This window comes from Melopsittacus undulatus, chromosome 2, assembly GCF_012275295.1.
Source record: "Melopsittacus undulatus isolate bMelUnd1 chromosome 2, bMelUnd1.mat.Z, whole genome shotgun sequence".
Taxonomy (NCBI): Eukaryota; Metazoa; Chordata; class Aves; order Psittaciformes; family Psittaculidae; genus Melopsittacus; species Melopsittacus undulatus.
Genome location: NC_047528.1, coordinates 43410805 through 43428518, shown reverse-complemented (window position 1 = coordinate 43428518; position 17714 = coordinate 43410805). Strand labels below are relative to the sequence as shown.

At 34.7% G+C, this 17714-nt stretch overlaps 1 protein-coding gene across 6 annotated transcripts in view; it reads left to right on the top strand.

Moving 5' to 3' along the window:
- The window catches only part of RBM26 (RNA binding motif protein 26), a 53888-nt gene extending 39018 nt beyond the window's left edge, over positions 1–14870 (top strand). For all 6 annotated transcript variants that reach the window (XM_034071127.1, XM_005148119.2, XM_031048108.2 and 3 more), the window contains 6 exons: positions 136–306; positions 4083–4187; positions 6451–6660; positions 8399–8485; positions 10448–10561; positions 14032–14870. In XM_034071127.1, coding sequence (XP_033927018.1) covers positions 136–306; positions 4083–4187; positions 6451–6660; positions 8399–8485; positions 10448–10561; positions 14032–14121 — 777 coding nt within the window. In that variant the 3' untranslated portion in view covers positions 14122–14870. The remainder of the gene's footprint in view (positions 1–135; positions 307–4082; positions 4188–6450; positions 6661–8398; positions 8486–10447; positions 10562–14031) is intronic.
- The last annotated feature ends 2844 nt before the right edge of the window (positions 14871–17714 follow it).

The window sequence follows — 17714 nt, the reverse complement described above, 5'->3', positions numbered from 1 at the left end:
TTAGTATATGCTGTTGAAAGCCCTATATACTGAGTTTGCCGATCACAACAAAAGTAGTGCAATACTGAGTACTGGAAAACAGATCTGTCGTAGTAGTTGCTACGTAAAAAACATTTTATCTTTTTGAATTAACAGATGCTGATTTCAAAGCTGGAAAAGAATAAAACCATGAAGTCAGAAGACAAAGCGGAAATAATGAAAACACTGGAAATTTTGACTAATAGCATTACCAAGTTAAAGGATGAATTAAAAGGTGTATCACCAGGAGGAGGGGTTCCTTTAAAAAGCATGAAAACTAAGACTCAGGTACTCAAGTTTTTGTCAGGCTTTTAATAAGATAAGTTCACATGCTTATGTCAGCAGAATTAAAAACAAGCAGCTACCTAAGCAGTACTTAAAACCATACTGGTTTAATTTTGAAGTCATCTTTGAAGGGAGATTTATTTTACCTTGTTTTTAAACTAACATAGTTAATTTCAAAACTATGCCATTGTCTAAAATGTTTACCCATTGTTATGCAGGCATTGCATCATCTGGAAAATCAAAACCCAAACCATAAATCTTACTACTTTTTGCCTTACTGAATCTTTTGTTTCATCTGTTGCTTTTTACATTTTTTAATAGAAATCGTGAAAGTAGAATGTTTTATGCAAAAGGGTTATCATTATGCAACACAGATACCTTCTGATGAGGCTTGATACACAAAACAAACTGCTTCATGAAACTAGTTGACTACTGTACTGGTACATAATGTCATGGGGCTTTTCATGTCACAGGAATGTTTCAGTATATTAAGCTTTTTAGATCGAAGGTTGTACTGGTCAGTATTCCTTTATTTAGCTACCCGTGTTCAGGTTGTACCTGTAAGAGGAGTTTCTCCCCTGTACTATAATTGGTTTTAGTATATACCTCTAACCAGTTTCCCAACTGCTTTAAGATGCAATTGTTACCTTTTTAAAATGCAGTATTTTGCTTTTTATAAAGTATTTGTTCCTAAGCAAGACTTAGAGAAATAATGTTTTAAGAAATCGATTAATGTTCTGTAAATATATCACAAGCTTCTCTTGATTTTTCAAGTGAGGAAGTTCATGCTAATAAGAGAGGAGATTTTTGTATAGTGTATTTTTCAGAAAAAAAAGTCTTTTCTTGCTGTTTTCAGTTCTTAAATCTTCAGCATGCTCAATCTTCTAATGTTTGTGATTCTGTTTTAAAAATCTGTTGCAACATTGCAACCCAGATTAAATTTAAAAGGATTAAGTCTCAGTTTGAAGCAGCATTTCTACTGCTTTATTTTACATAGAAATGTAGGCATTAAAAGCACAGTGTAAATTAGTGCTGTACAGTTTTTAAAAGAAATATGAAAAAGAGTACTGAAATCACATATACGTACTCACAGTAACTTCTTACATTGTTAACTAGTAAAAGTTGAAGCAGCATATTTTTATCCTGAAAATGGGCATAGATTATTTTTTCTGGAAGTCAGTTTATACCTCTTAAAACAATTTCGGTTTTGGTGGAATATTCTACTGTGTTTTGTGGGGTGGTAATAATCCCAAAATTTGAGCCCTGCTATAATAAGATTAAACACTTTTTTTTTTGGAGATGAAGGATTAATTTTTATTTTGTTTTTGAGAGAGAGATGTTCTCTGGTGAAAGAACTTTTTTGAGAAGTGTGAAGGAAATCACCTGTCTGAATTTGAACTGTAAAAGTCTTAGAAATTGTCAGTATTTTTAAAGTTGCATTTCATTGTTAAAGCCTCATGGTTTTGAGGAATACTCTGCTACTGGAGGTGTACAGTGCTTCATAAATTTGAACAGGAGAAAACAGTTTGTTAGTTTTGTCACAAGCAAGGAAATGAATCCAGATCCATAGAAATGAAGAAGGAAGTTGAAAACTAGATCAGAAAACTTCAATGCAGCATTTTAATCCATAACAGTTATTTTAGCCAGAGAGTGTTCCATTAATTTTTTGAAATGGACAAGAAAATCATCTGATAACACCAAATTGCTAAAAATGGTTGAGCTTAGAAAGGGTTTCTAGGGATTGTCTTGTTCCATCACCAGTTTTCACTGATAAGAGCCTGGATTCATTCATATTGAGTCTTTATTCATCCATATGGTGTATTTATACATGTTGATAAGATCCCCCATGCCACCTTCTTGAAGTTAATCCCAGTTCTGTCAGCATCTGCTCATACAGTAGATGCTTCAATCGTCTTTGTGGCTGGTCTCCCTCCAGTACTTCTCTCTTGTGCTGGTGAGCCTGCAGCTGGACACAGCACTCATACCAGGCCTCACTCCTGCAGAGTAGAGGAGAAGAATCACCTCCCTTGACCTGCTGGTGGTGCTCTTCTCCAGGAGGCTGTTGACCACCTTTGCCACATGAAAGTATTGCTGGCTAATGTTGAACTTTTTTCCTGCTACCAAGACACCTCAGGTCTGGGCAGCCCCCATCCTATACTGGTGGCTGGGTTTTTTTCTTCTCAGGTGCAGAACATGTCATTTTCCTTTGCTGACATGCAGGAGGTTCCTCCTGCCCCAGGTGGGTCACCTTATCATAGAAGGAAATCAGGTTGTTCAGGCAGAATCTGCCCTTCATGAACCCATGCTGACTTGGCCTGATCCCTCTGTGAGTTTTAGCTGCTTGCTGGTCCTTACTAAATTTCAGAAGTCCTTGTTTTGCCCTATGGTTGGTGTGTTGCAGCACAGTGAGATTTGAGAGAAACACTGTTTCCAATTGTGAGAACTTTGAAAACTATTATATAGGAGGTAATGGATTTTTTTTTTATGTGGTTGCTGCAGATAATCCTAGAATGGGGCTAAAAGTGGGTCAGGTTGAATAATTTGTCAGTTGAACAATCCAGCTTTTTTTTCTTTTAAAGCATTTGGGGTGTGTGTGGTGGGAAGGGTCAAGAAACCCACACAACAAAGAAACAAAACCCCTCTTTATCATTCAGTGATGATACTTGGTTTCCAACTATCACAATGTGATCATCTCTTGAAAACCAGCCTTTGAATGCATTACAAGCTGTGATTTTGAATCAATGAGTATAAATGTAAAACTTTCACAATAATCTATAATTTTATCCTTCATTTGTGATGTCACTGGAACATTTGGTTGCTGCTGTAGAAAGTTTTCTATTTGGAACAGAACTTCAAATAAAATATTCATGGTTACATAAAGCCCTTTGTTGCACCTGTACCATAACCTACACCTCAGTGGTTGCAATGAACATGTCTAAATTTGGGTTCAGAGACACCTTTCAGTTTCTAAGGCTTTTTGGTATATTTTTGAACTTTGTAATAATTTTTTTTTAAGGTACTTTGTGATGGAAGGTAACTGAGTGCATCAGAGACCAGCCTTTTATTAATGGAGGTCTTCTTCCTGGGTTTGCTTTTTTTTGTTTTTTTGTTTTTTTTTTTTTTTCGACTGTGGTCTGAACAGAACTACCATTTGTGCTTTTGCATTACGGAACTATGATACATGCTTATTCTCCAGTCTGATTATAGATTTCATATTCATAATTGTATTGATTTTTGATTTTTTGTAAAATGTCTATCTCGTCATCACTACCATGTAATTTTACATTTTTTCTATTTTGTTTATCTCTAGTTTAGAAAAAAATCCATTGGCTTTGTATTTGTGTGGTAGTCTAAAAGGTCTGACATCCACAGGCTCAGAAACATACTTCTACACATTGCCAAGAAGGCTCCTAAATTTGTGCTTGCTTTGTTTTTGAAGGTAGAAACCTAACACAGTAAGCAGTATACCTGCAAAGGTAGAGCTGTGATGTGAACTGATAAGTCATAACTTATTTAAAACCTTACAGAAGCTACAACATCTAGTTTTCAAATTCCCTTTTCTTACAGTGTCTAGGAATCTCTTTTCCAGGTAGAGGTGCTTTGGCAAACTGGGACCTTGCTTGGAGGCCAGCACTGGCCAACTTTTAAATCACTGTGTATTTCTGAAATAGCCTGCTCATAGGGGCATAGCAGTAGATTCTTGGGTCTTAACAGAATGTTATTTCCTCAGTAGAGAATGTGAACTGTGAAACTAATAATTTACCGTAACAATTTCTTAGATGCAGAAAGAGTTACTAGATACTGAACTCGATTTATACAAGAAGATGCAAGCTGGGGAGGAAGTTACTGAATTAAGACGAAAATATACAGAGCTGCAGCTGGAAGTATGTTTGTCTCTTCTTTTGTAACAATTGACATTTAATTTCATATATGTTTGTTACCTCACCTATTGTATCATAAAGTGGGTTTTGTGCAATATTGTATATAGATGGAGGCAATTAGCAGTTATGTTTAAAAAAATTAGCTTCTAATTCCACTGAGGGTAGACAAATAGTATTATCTTCAAGCTTGATGACTAATCTAGTTAAGTTCTGTAACTATTACATGACGTGATATTCCACAGATTTGTGGTAGTAATACTACCTTGCGAGCTTGGAGTGTTTTTGAATTGTTTTCCATAGGTGGTGTTGTGTTTGATATAGAGGAGTGAAAAAACACTGCTTGATTTTTTATTCTTAAATGTTAGCATCCACTTAAGATTAACTGAAAAATTGAAGTGCCAAAAGTAATAATATTGCAGCATTGGTTTCAGGAGAAGGAGGCTATACCAAAAGCAAAAACAATGTTTCAAGAACTGTTCAATATTTAGAAATATTCTTTTTAAAAAATTGCAAAGGCTGTGCAAAATACTTCATGTGTGTCTTATTTTGTGAAATTCTGAATGCTGTGGGTGTTCCTCTCGTTGCACTGTCTTGCTTATCTGTGTAATATCTACTTTATTGCATGATAATCTTATCTCTTTTTATTGTTAAGCAGGCTGCTGTGTCGGTTAAATCACTCTTGTCTGAATGAAGTTTGATCATGTCTTATGTATAGCTACATATGAACATAGTGCACATACCTGTGGCTAAGTTGCATTAAAATCTTACTTTAAAATGAAGTTGTAATGCAACTTTGGTAATTGAAAATAGGGTTGTAAATAAGCTGAACCAGTTCAGTCGAGATGACAAAAATGCTTATGTTAATAATATATATTCTGATGGTGAATAATATTTCAAAAGTGTCTTGAAAGCTTTATAAATTGTACCTTTCAGAAAATGCTAGTAAAAGGTGTATTCTGAAACCTTTAGCAAATACTGATCAAAGTAGATAAAACCAGGGTTAGGGAGCAGCACAAGGTGTATCCTTTCTATTATTTACAGGAGGAATATGGTTTTTTTCCCCTTGATATTTGTTTGATTATTCAGAACTCCTACAAATTCTTTAGAAAAGCCTTATTCACACATTCTCTTTGTGACTTTAACTGCCACAATAATCATGTTGCTTCTGTGCCTTGTAGCCTGCTGTTCTGTTCCAGGTGACCCTGCTTTTGCTGTGAGAAAACCCAAACAGTATACAGCTTGATTGTTGAGTTAGCATAATGTTTGACTGTCTGGATTATTCATTTAACCATTTAAAAATGTTAAAAAACGCCAGAACCTGCGCGTTTTACTACACATACACAAAGTGAATTACAGAACTACATACTACTGTAAAATTATCTGAATAATTTCAGGAATAAAGCCATAACAATTTGAACTTATTGTGAGTAATACTGGCATGCATTAAAGTACTGTTATCAGTACTTGAGTTGTAAACACAGTAGGATATGTTAAAAACATTTTTACAGTGATTTCATTTAAGATTTTATTCCTGTAGCAGATCTGTTTTTGCTGAAAATATTTTTTCTTATTATAAATGATGAAATTAAATCCTTGAAAGTGCTTTCTTGAAACTTACAATAACTTTTGCAAATTATTTTTCAAATGGCTGTCAGATACTGTCATCGGCCTTTTGACTTTTCTTGGGTAGCGTGTGCCAGTTCTTTAGAAGGGATACACAGGTGGGAGTGGAAATTAGTAAGTATGTAGAGCCAAGGTTTTTTTGTCCTTGGAGGCAGTTGTTAGAACCTGTTTCCTACCTCACAGTTGTGTGGCCAAAAGCTATTACACTGCATTAAACTCTGGTCAGAATAAAAGTCCTGGCTGGATGTTCAAAGACAATTAAGGTCAAAGTTAAGAGACAAATTGAAGAGTTAGTCACTACATCGAAGAAATTTGCTAATGAAATTGCAAGTATTGTCCAGCAGTTCCTTTTTTCTGTGAGGAGTTAGCCTCACAGATAAGGGCTCTTTTGTTACCTGTTTATAATACCTGGTTCTTTTTTCCTTTTTCCATTCTATTTTTGATCTATTTAATTATTAACAGTCTTGGCTTTTCAATGTTATTAACACATTCACCTTTTGTTATTTTAAAACCTGTAAGCTGCTCTTTTTAAGTCTTGTTTGGAGATGTTTGTAGGAAACATAAGATTATGTGTTTGTAATTTTGTCTAAATATTTAGATTATGAATTTTAATACATCAATATGTTATGTATAAACATCTTAGGCTGCCAAACGAGGGATTCTTTCTTCAGTTCGTGGTAGAGGGATTCATGCAAGAGGTCGGGGTGCATCACGTAGCAGAGGTAGAGGAATACGAGGCCGGGGTAGAGGCAGAGGAGTTCCTGTGCATGCAGTTGTGGATCATCGACCTAGGGCATTAGAAATCTCCGCATTTACAGAAAGTGATAGAGAAGATCTTCTTCCTCATTTTGCGGTATGTGGCAACTTCACTTTTTCTGTTCTTTGGATGACATTCTTCTATTGAAGGATTTGTTTTCTCTTGATTCAGTTAATCTGGGAATATTATTTAGGTATGAATCTGTAGCATGATATACCTGTTCATGGAAAAAAAGATGTATCTGAAAAAGGTGAAACAGAGAAATTACACCATTGATTCAGCTAGCTGTAACTGCAACTGCATAGCATTTACGAGGCTTGTTATTTTTCTTGAAAGGAAATGTGGAATACAAAGTGATGACTTAAAATATTTATTTGTTCAGAATATATATAAAATCGTTGTAATTTTTTAGGCATATGAAATACCAGGAGTAATAGTGACAAAAAAGACTGATTCTGTGCCAAACTTTAAATTTGTGAAGCCTGTTTATCTTCATTGAAGTACTCTAACAAGTGTTTAATGAAATTTTCACTGAAAATTTTTGGTAAATTTTTATTTGCAAAAATAATAAAGTGAGAAATCAATATACATTTCTAAACCCTCTCCATTAAAAAAGGTTATAATAAAAGGAAACTTGTTTATTTTGTGGAATACGAAGAATATCTAGTGACATAAGTTGTGTGAATCTTCATATGCCGCTCTGCCATGCCCTCCCATTGGATTTTGGTTATGAGCACTGAAGGGGAGCTAAAGTACTTTCTGTAGAGATGTATGAAGCCGAGCAATGACTTTTTCGTATAAAGCTAAGAACATATAACTTTAGAATGAAGCAGTACAATAACATGATCAGCCATAGGATGTTTCTGAGTCCAAATTCCATGAGTATAAAAAAAACCCTTATTTTTAATCTACAACATTATGTTGTGATTTAATATGCCTTATGATTATTACTAAAGTAAATTTTGCTGGTCACTTCATATTTTTTAATTCATTATGTACTCCTCTGCAAAGACTATAAAGATGATGACAAAATCTGCCACTGTTTAAAAGGTTACTGAGTGGTGTCAGTTTATGGTCATAAATTTGCTCAGAACTTAGTGTTTTCTTATACTTTATTGCAGTATTAAACTTACTGTTTTCAACAAACAAAAACAAAATTCTATTCACAGTGATAGTAGTATAACACTGAAAAAAAATAAATTATTTCATTTCACAGGTTGTGCATTTGCTGGTTTAAAGTTACTCCAAATTCCATAGAAATAAGGAGCTGTATTTTCTGTTTCTATTATGATACTACAGCTCTGCACATCAGCAGTGCATTCAACCTCTACAGGTATATTTGGTGTTGCAGCTTACAGAGATGGCGTGTTAAAGGTAGCAATACTAGAGAGGTCATTACAGGAATAGATGGGTCAGGTTCTTAAGATACTGAAATCAGTTTAAGTTTTGAAACTTTTTCTACAGTCCCTGTGTCTAATAGATGTTCTTTGTGGAAGAGTTTCAGAACAGATTAATGGAAATCAAGATACCTTTTTTCTGACCAAGAGAGAAGTATGGAAGCAGAGCAACCTCTTTTTCTGTCATAATTTTACTTCATACCTGTATATTTACAATATGGAAGTCCAGAGACCACAGCACTTTAATGTTTTACAAATGCAAGTAAAAGTAACAGTATTCTTTGCAAACACAAGTACTCTAATTGGCATTAAAGCTATGAAAAGCACTTTTCTAAATTTATGTGATTTTTTTTTTAAGGCATTTGGTTTAGGACAGCATTTTTAGAGGTGGAGAACTATTTCACTAAGCTTTTTTTTTTACATTTCTTTATTAAAAGCAATATGGTGACATTGAAGATTGCCAGATAGATGACTCTTCTCTTCATGCAGTGATTACCTTTAAAACAAGAGCAGAAGCTGAAGCTGTGAGTAAAGTCATTGTTGAAAATACTCTGCAACATTCACCTACTTTCTAGTTACATTATACTTCTGTATTTGATTAAATGTAATATTGCTACTTATTTTTAAACATTTTAAAAGAAGTTTGACACAGAAGTTTAATTCTAGATTAAACAAATTGTCAGAACAGCATATTACTGAAATGCTTAGGAAATGAGGATGTTTGTAGCATACTCAAGGACAGGATGTAAGAGGGATGAAGAGAAACACTTGAGAATTGATAGCAGGATGTCTTGGTTTAATTACCAGTTTTTCCCACCTGGAGACTTGATACTTTCACAGTCTTCCTGAAATTTCACTAGTAGCCTGAAATTTCACTAGAGTGAGCCTATATATTTTGTTTCATTTTTTTGATCAGTTGGATTTACTTTTACCTGAAAATCCTCCATCCATGGCAGTGTTCAAGGCCAGGTTGGACAGAGCCTTGGGTGACAGGGTCTGGCGTGAGGCATCCCTGCCCCTGGCATGGGGGTTGGAACTAGATGATCATGAGGTCCTTTTCAACCCAAACTATACTGTGAAAAACTTGTAAATGTGATTTGATGTGATGGGATTTTCTTTTTTCTTCTTTTCTTGAATGATCAATGTTTGAGGTGGCCACATTCTAGTTAGCATTAAAACTTTTGTCAAATTTTAAATTAAAATTGTGTGAAAACTATGTTTGATCAAATAAAGTAAAATCTGTGTTTTCCTTAAGATAGTTTAAAATACATATTTTTACTGGAATTTCTGTGTTTACTACTAAAGCAGACTTTTAAGACTGTCAGTCGGAGAAGTTGTAGAAGGTAAACATTAAAAACGTCTGTTGAGGCCAGTTGTGAGGTAAATGTAGTTAATATTTTACCTTCTTAAATGAAAATAGATCTACAGTTTATGAATATATATGTTCTAGCCTGAAAGGAAGAGGAGGATTCCCAATTGTAAAATGTTGCATTTTTATGTAGTAGTAATTTCTCTTAAAGATTACAAGTTGTTTCTGGACCCAAGTGTCAAATATAAGTACTTTTAAAAATTCTAGTTGTGTGACATTGTGATGAGACCATGGACAAAAAGCTCCTGAGCTGCATTTTAATAAGCGTAGAATCTTTTAAATTTATCATAAATTTATATGTACAGATTTAAAATTTATACCTGGGGACTTTAATATCACACAATTCATGTTCAGATGTCATTGAACATGTAATTGTTTCTACATTTCACATTATGCTGTGCTTTCAGATTGTACTATAAATCTTTTGTGACCATGACGGTTATTTCGGAATGTTGCTAACGCTGCTTTATGCTCATTCATGTTACTTTAATTTGAACATACTATTTCCAAAGCAGCCACTTAATGCAGCTGGTACTTAGAAAGGCATGAATATACCATAAGTTAAAAATTTTTACATTTCAATTACAGTGGCTTTACAGGAAGTGGAACTTTTTCCGGTAGATTAAATTGTAATCACAGAGGGGCTTCTTAAGTTGTTTTGGTTTTGTTTCATGTTTTTTTTTTTTAATATATTCAGTCATTTGTTTGTGGAATGTCTTACATCTTCCAATAAGTTACGCATTAACTTTTTTTGTGTCCGTCTTTGAAAGGTGAAGAACTTATCAAGTTAACACTAAAAACTAGAAGGTGTTAGTTCAATATTTTGCCCACATCACCAAATGATTTATGGTTTTCCAGGCTAATTTTCTTCTAAATATATTTTGATCTTTTTTCTGAAATGATGTGTGAGTTCCGTGTGCAGTGAATGAAATTTAGTTTTAACCTATTAACAGTAATTCAGTTTGAACATAATCCAACTTGAATTTTCTTCTGAAAAAGCTGCCTATTGCTTTATTTGTGGCATTTAAGTATTACTGAAGTTACTTTTTTTCCCTTAACAAAGACTACATATATATGTGTGTAGAATATAAAACTAAAATGTTTAAACTCGTTTTAGGCTGCAATTCATGGATCTCGTTTTAAAGGACAAGAGCTAAAGTTGGCATGGAACAAGCCTGTTGCTAGCTTGTCAGCTCTTGAAACAGAAGAAGCTGAACCTGATGAAGAAGAAGTAAGCTTGCTTTTTTTTGTTTAAGATGAAATGATGTAGCTTGTTGCTGTAATGTTTGTTGCTGCAAGGAGTCTGCCTTATTGAGAGGTCTCATTAACTAACCACTGAGTTCTCCATTTTGCATAATGAAGGCAGGGCACATAGGGATATGCAAACACTTCAGCTGTGTAAAGGAAAGAAGGTACAGATTCCCTGGCAGATGAACTGCAGAGACACTCATCTTTTAACCCCACCTGAAGAAATTGAGTGTAGGAGGAAACGTCTGGGGTATTGTGGTAGTAGAGGAAAGGGAGTGAAGTAACAAACATGCACTAGCTGCTCTGGCAGAGTTAATATGGATTTACAAACTCTTGAAAAGACCTTAGGCCTTGCCAGCTGAGAAGTGTTCGTGATAGTAGGATACTTCTATTTTAGGTGATGGTTATTCTCCTTAGCAGGAGTCATCAGGTATGGAAAAAAATCTCAGGGGAGCAACTTGCATGGAACTGTTTTCTATAATTCATAAATTGATGGACTTATCTAAAAGTTTCCACATTTTCAAAATTGAAATAAAAAGGGGTAGTACTGTTATTTAGGAAATAATTTAATTATTGGAATATTTATTTTTATTGTTTAGTTGGTTTATGGGGATTTTTTCCTGACCTTTTATTTTTCTAACACTTTTCGTGAGATCTGATTCTGTTCTATAGCTGTTTTCATTTGTCTCTGGACTGTTTTCTACAGTTATTCCTCGGCTAATTGTGCTTGTCAAAAATGTATAGGATTCAATCTTGGAATACAAACCAAGCTGATCATTGTTTTTGTATTTTTTTGCTTGCTGAAATCTTTTCAATATCAAATGTGCAATAGAAAAATGTTGGTTTACCAATATATTTGTTAGTGGTGTGTGATGTTGTCTGATTCTTACTTGGCCCAACATTCAAAGATTTTTATTTTTATTTAATGTGATTGATGTATTTAACCCTGAACCTTTCCTATTCTCAAAACAAGCCAAGTACATGTAGCTCTCCTGTTTTCTTCCTGTAATGAGATTGGATTTTTATATCAATTTTTTACAACTGAATTAGTCCTCCTAACCTTCACCATGTTTCTTTACATGAGGGATTTCTATTCAATAATCCTTGTGAAATTTTGCATTTAAATGCCATTCTTTCCTTCTGTGAGCCTTGTATTGCTTCCAGCATTTGTTTAAGTTAGTATTTGAAGTATAATGCTATGATCCCCAGGTCCCAGATGGATAAGTTTAGGAAGTTTTATGGTCATGTACTGAGGCTCAACCAATTACATGAAAGAAATTTTACATAGTTTTATTTTTTAAAACTTGGTACTTATGCAGGACTAGACTGGGGGGCGGGGTAGGTTCTTACAGTCAGTGGCCTGAATTTCCATCATACATTCTTCATACATATAAAATGTCTTGAGTTTCTGCATGCCTACAATTCGTGATGCTACTTATTCATTTTATAGTAGGTATTGTAAACTGTTGAAAAAGTTTTCCTTTATTTTTCCATGTCTAAACCATTATTTTAGTTCAGCTGAGGAATACTGTGTAAAAGTGGGGTAGGAGGCCTAAAACTTGAGTGAAACTAAGTACCTTGATGTTTGGTGGGGGAAAAGGGAACTAGATAATTCAGTGGAGTGACATTATTAATAATAGGGCTTCTGGTCTGTTTACGAAAATATGAAGTAGGTCTTTTGGACTTGTATGCTCTAGAAATTCCCTGCTGAGTAGCCACTTACTTACGAAAGAACCTAATCTTCCTAGATGCGCCATGTTCTATACCTGATTGCCTAACAAAAGAGTTGACTCTACTGAGTCAAAAAACAATGTCTAGGAACAGTATAAAACATTTAAGTAGAGAGAAGCTTTTAGTTATCAGTGGTTTGCAGTGCAGGGACTTTTTGAGGCAGAGGTGTGGTGTCTCTGTAGTTAAAAGCCTTTGATAGGTGTTTATTTTATTATTTTGTCCGGTTTCTTTGAAATCAGAATAGCATCTATAGTGTCCTGCAACAGGGACACTTCGATTCCACCATGTCTGTCCAGAACAACTGTCTTTATATTGGACTTATCATGTGCATGTTTAATTTGATGTTTTTCTGTTCTTGCATCAACAAGACAGTCATTCCCTCTTCACTGTTTCTGAGATACTTATGTAGAGACTCCTGTTGTACTTTCCCTTTATTACTTTCTCTCCAGGCCAGGAAATCCAAGTCCCTATAGTTGTTTCCTGATATGGAAGTTGTTCTAAGTATTTTGATCATCCTTACTGACACTCAGCCTTGTGCACTGTGTGCTGCCCAGGACTCTTCCTTTTTGATAGCACTCTCATGTTTTGGCCTGCTGGATATCTAGACACCATGGGAAGAGGCTAAGTACTCAGGAAGCTGAGGTTTAGTCTGGTGTAGAGTACTGAAGCATACACTCACAGGCCTGGTGTCAAAAGAGTTGTGTTTTAAAATATGTTTTCCATAGGCAAAAGTAATAAAAATGATGGCTTCTGCCTCTCATAAAAGAGCGTGCTGGAGTGAGAGAAGGCTTAAGGCTAGGCTTTCTTTAGCCTACAGGTTCACATTTCCAGAAGGCTCCCTAGATTCACAAATCAACCTTCATGCCTCTTGTTGACTTTGAAAAATCCATAGCTAAAAAACTACAGTCAGTGGGACAAGAAGAATAAACAAGGAAAGCTATGAATTACCAAACAGCTGGGATGGTTTTCTAATGAAACACATCCTTGTGTTTTAGTCCTTTCTTTAGCTAATGCAGAAATTGCTGTGGTTGGTGCAGTTGTCAAAAAAGCTCTGAGGTGGGATAGTTTATTTATACACCCCCGTGTAAATAAAAAACAAAGCAACTCACTGTTTCTGTCAACTTCACCTCTCTCAAACCTGTAACTCTTGACCTGAAATGTTTAGAGTGTTGTGAAGTTGATGAATTTATTATGTTGTAACTGAAAGGAATTGAAAATACACTAATATAATTTAACTAAATTCTGTAAATACCTGTCTCCCTGCCCCCATATTTGAAATCTTTATATTGGTGTTAAGCTTGAGTAAGCTGCCAGAATCAAACTGTCTCAGACTCAGCCTTTTATTTTTCTGTGGCACAGGTAGATTGAGATCTTGGATTAAAAGAGGCATTAGTTACTGTGGACGTGCAAAAACTAACATTACTTTTCAGTACAGCATCTTAAGTTCTATGGGAACATTGCAACTTGGGCATGAATGACATGCCAAAAAAGAGTCGTTTAAGTACGAGGCGCATACGTCATTTTGATGACCATTATAAAGAAAAAAATATTTAATTTGCCATTTATTAATACATTTATATAATACATATACAGCGTATTTTTTTAAAGCTTTACTGTTAAAAATATAGTTTTTTCCGTTTTAAATTGTGAGAGTCACAGAGTTGTATTTTGCTTTTTGATCTTTAACATTTTCTGAAATAACAGTATTGTTTTCTCTTGAAGTTTCAGGAAGAGTCTTTGGTGGATGACTCGCTGCTTCAAGATGACGATGAAGAGGAGGAGGAAAGTGAATCTCGTTCATGGAGAAGATGATTCAACTAATCAATGACAATGCTAGAACCGCACCTGTGTTGCATTAGTATTACCTAATGTACTTCTGCATCTTTGTATTAAAAGGGGTTTTGTGATGAAGTTGGATTCAGATATAGACTAAAATGCAGCTGGTCAGTTATATGTTTTGAAAGATTGATGTTTGAGTTACATTTCAGTAAATGATTGCTAAAGACATCATACTAGGAACATATGCAATGTTTTTGTTACATAGTTCTACAGAAAGTTACAGAATTCTTTGGGTTCTTTGTAATTTACCGAATTGGTCAAACACAAATGACCAGAAGTTGTTATAACATAGATAATTTTTGTTCTATTCCAGATACGGAATGAAAATTTGCATTTAAAATCTTTGTGAATGTTTTCAGAAATGAATAGATAACAGTACTAAACTGAAGTCTCTAAAGTTACGTATTCATAATATTGCATAGTAGTATGCTTAGGCTTTACTATGTACTAGCCTTTTGTTGGATTTGTGTACGTATTTTACCTATGGGTTTTAATGATAAAGTGTATGACTGCTTTGCATATAAGTCCTTATGACTTTAAGATGTTAAAAAATAAAGAAATGGAATGGTCTTCAAAAAAAAAAAGAAAAAAAAGAAAAAAAAGCAATAACCAAAAAAGCTGAGGCAATGGTCCTTCAAAGTGGAAAAAAAAAAAAAAGAAAAAAAGAAAAAAAAAAAAAGAAAAAAAGAAAAAAGACCATTCCAAATGGCAACCCCCACCCCCATATTCACAAAAGGAGCTCTAATCACTATCACTTACCTTAAAATAATATTGAATATAAAAAAAACCAACTCAATGTAACGGTGTTTCATTTACATTAACACATAGGTGTACTCTGCATAAAAGCTTTTGGATGTCTTCTGAATTTTAAACCGTTTGATTTAAGTCAAACACTAAATAGAATAATATTCCAGCAATAAGGAATTTATTCTGTATCCCTGCACTGTGTAACTGTAGAAGAAGATTTGAGCCCACAGGAATGTATGCTGCACTGAAATGTAGTTCAGAAAAATTCATTAGGAAAAGTGGACTATTTGGTAGGTATTCAAAAAAAAAGTGACTACACAGATTAATGCACCTTTGTTATTCCTGCATTGCTCTGATTACATTTATTTCTATATTGGAAGTAACACCCAGCAGACACTGAATTCAAACTATAGCATATATTCACCATTTAAAAACGTACATGCAAGAAATGTTTGTATACTCCACAGAAGTACTTCACTGGGCCTTTCTAATAGGATGTTCTGTGAGGTCTGAACATTCTTCCCTTAAAAAAGGGAACTGCCCAGTCTTTGGCAGTAAAGGCTCTCTCTTACCAGAAAGACAATTTTATTCCCATTCAGCAGCATTTTGCCGGTCTGTTTTCAAATGACAATCCATTTATTAAGTATTAAAGTGATGGGGTTTATTTTTGTTCTGGGTTTTGGGGGTGGGAGAGAGGTTCTTTTGCCCATTAGGTCATTAATGAGAAAAGCATAAACCCACTATCTAATTTATCCAATACATGCAGGGGATAGTACTTAATTACTTTATTTTACTTTTTTTTTTTTTACTTATATTTTTATTTTTGTATTATTTCAAAATAGGAATGGAGGAAAGTAGAAGCAGGGTCCTGGAGAGAATTCCCCTGGGTGTAGAATTTTTGTTCTGTGCTTTTCCGTTATTTTAGGAGGTTTTGAAACCTGGATCCTGTTTTGATGCTTTCTCGTGTGTGTGTGTGTGTGTGTGTGTGTGTGAAAGGGGGAATGTGTTGTTTGTTGTTTTGTTTTCTTTTGTGTGTGTGTGAATATTCTTTGTTGTGTTTGGGTTTTTTTGTTGTTTTCATTTGATTTTAGGGGTTTTTGGTTTGGGTGTCTTTTCCCTAAGTCCCTGTGTATGTGCATATCTTGTTGAAAAAATACACATTTACATTTTTGTATAGTCTTAGTTTCACATTGAAATTTCACAATTGACTGCCATGCTTGTTTACAATACATTCTAAATCCTGCTATAAGGAATTGTATTTGGGAAATTGATTTCCTTTTTCACTGAATTTTAGGTAAAATATTTTAAGAACCTTTTTATCCAGTGCTCTGAATGAGCTGTTCTAGTTCACTGAATTAGATACAAGCTTTCTTACTTTACTTTCTTAATAATTCAGTGCATCTGAAGGGTGTCAGATTAACAGCTGGGGAGGTGGAAGGTTTCTTGTGTGTCTTGAAGAACAGGTACAGCACAGAAAAGGACTGTGCGTGCTGTCTTGCTTTCTTTGGTGCTCAAACCTGCCTTTTTGCTGCAATCAACACTAGCTAATGGCAGTTATTAGTGTGTTCTTTACAGGGATGTTTCTTATGAATCATCTGAAATTGATGTATCATAATTTTAAAATTGGTATTCCAAGTTTGCCTTTTTATTTTGAATTCAGCCTGGTAATGCATCCATGCAAGATTCATTTATTAATAACTGTTTGCACCCTGGTCTACCTATAAGGGGGCGAAACCTTTTAAAATCCTTTTAACTACCTTCCTCCCTCAAACTTCTGCCAATGAAAGGTGTCAGGGAGTTTTTACTGGTGTATTTTGTCCTCTGCTGTTACCTTGTGACACTGAATGATGGAAACCCACCTGGATCAGAATGGGTTGGTTTGCTCTTGCTTTAAAAGCAACTCCAAATACTTATTTCAGTTGAAACCAATCTGTGATTGTATGCCATTCAGCATCAGAAAATGGAGTCCCAGTTGCAATCTAGGTGGATTCTGTACATATTTCTGTCGTTATCAAATTACTTTCTTAATTTGATTCCTTTTAAGCTTGCTCTGTCCCTGTATTACTTCTCTAGCTCTTTGCTCGGCTTTTTGCTACTGCCTTTGCCAGCTTCTTGTCATTTCGGTTAAGTCAGATCCTTACTAGCATAGCCTTTGGTGAAATATGTTGTCACCTGGAGCAGCATCCTTCCTTGTTTGAAACAACAAACCAAACACCCTGCTGACTTCATTCTGTTCTTTACTTAGTTGATTCTTCTGAATGTATTCCCAAGTGTGCCTCCACAGTGATTACCAGAATTGTATTTTTTTTAACAGTTCTGCAAATGGATTTTCCTAGTCTGAAACACCAGCAGCGAGGTTGCCTTGGTTTTCCCCAGACAGCTTTTGAAAATTTCTAGGAGAGAAATAAAAAAAAGGTAAACCTGTAAGAATGTATTTTCTTTTCCAGCTAGATGCTGAAGGCCTTGAATAATGTGATCTGACATCTAGTTCAATGGTGGTATTATAGTATACCATATCTGGTATATACAAAAACTTTTAAGCAATAGAAGTCAGTAATTTAGACTATATTACAGTCTGTTTACAAAACAGTAAAGTAACAAGAATACCTTTTTGAAGTATTACTTATGGCTAATATTACTTGTATTCATTCTTTTCCTAAAGGCAAGGTTGGATGGCCTTTTGAACAACCCGGTCTAATGGAAAGTGCCTCTGCCCATGGCAGGGGAGTTGAAATGATGAGTTCTTTCAGGTCCCTTCCAGCCCAAACCGTTCTGCGATTAAAACTCACTTATTTCAAATCAGAAAATCCATACGAGAA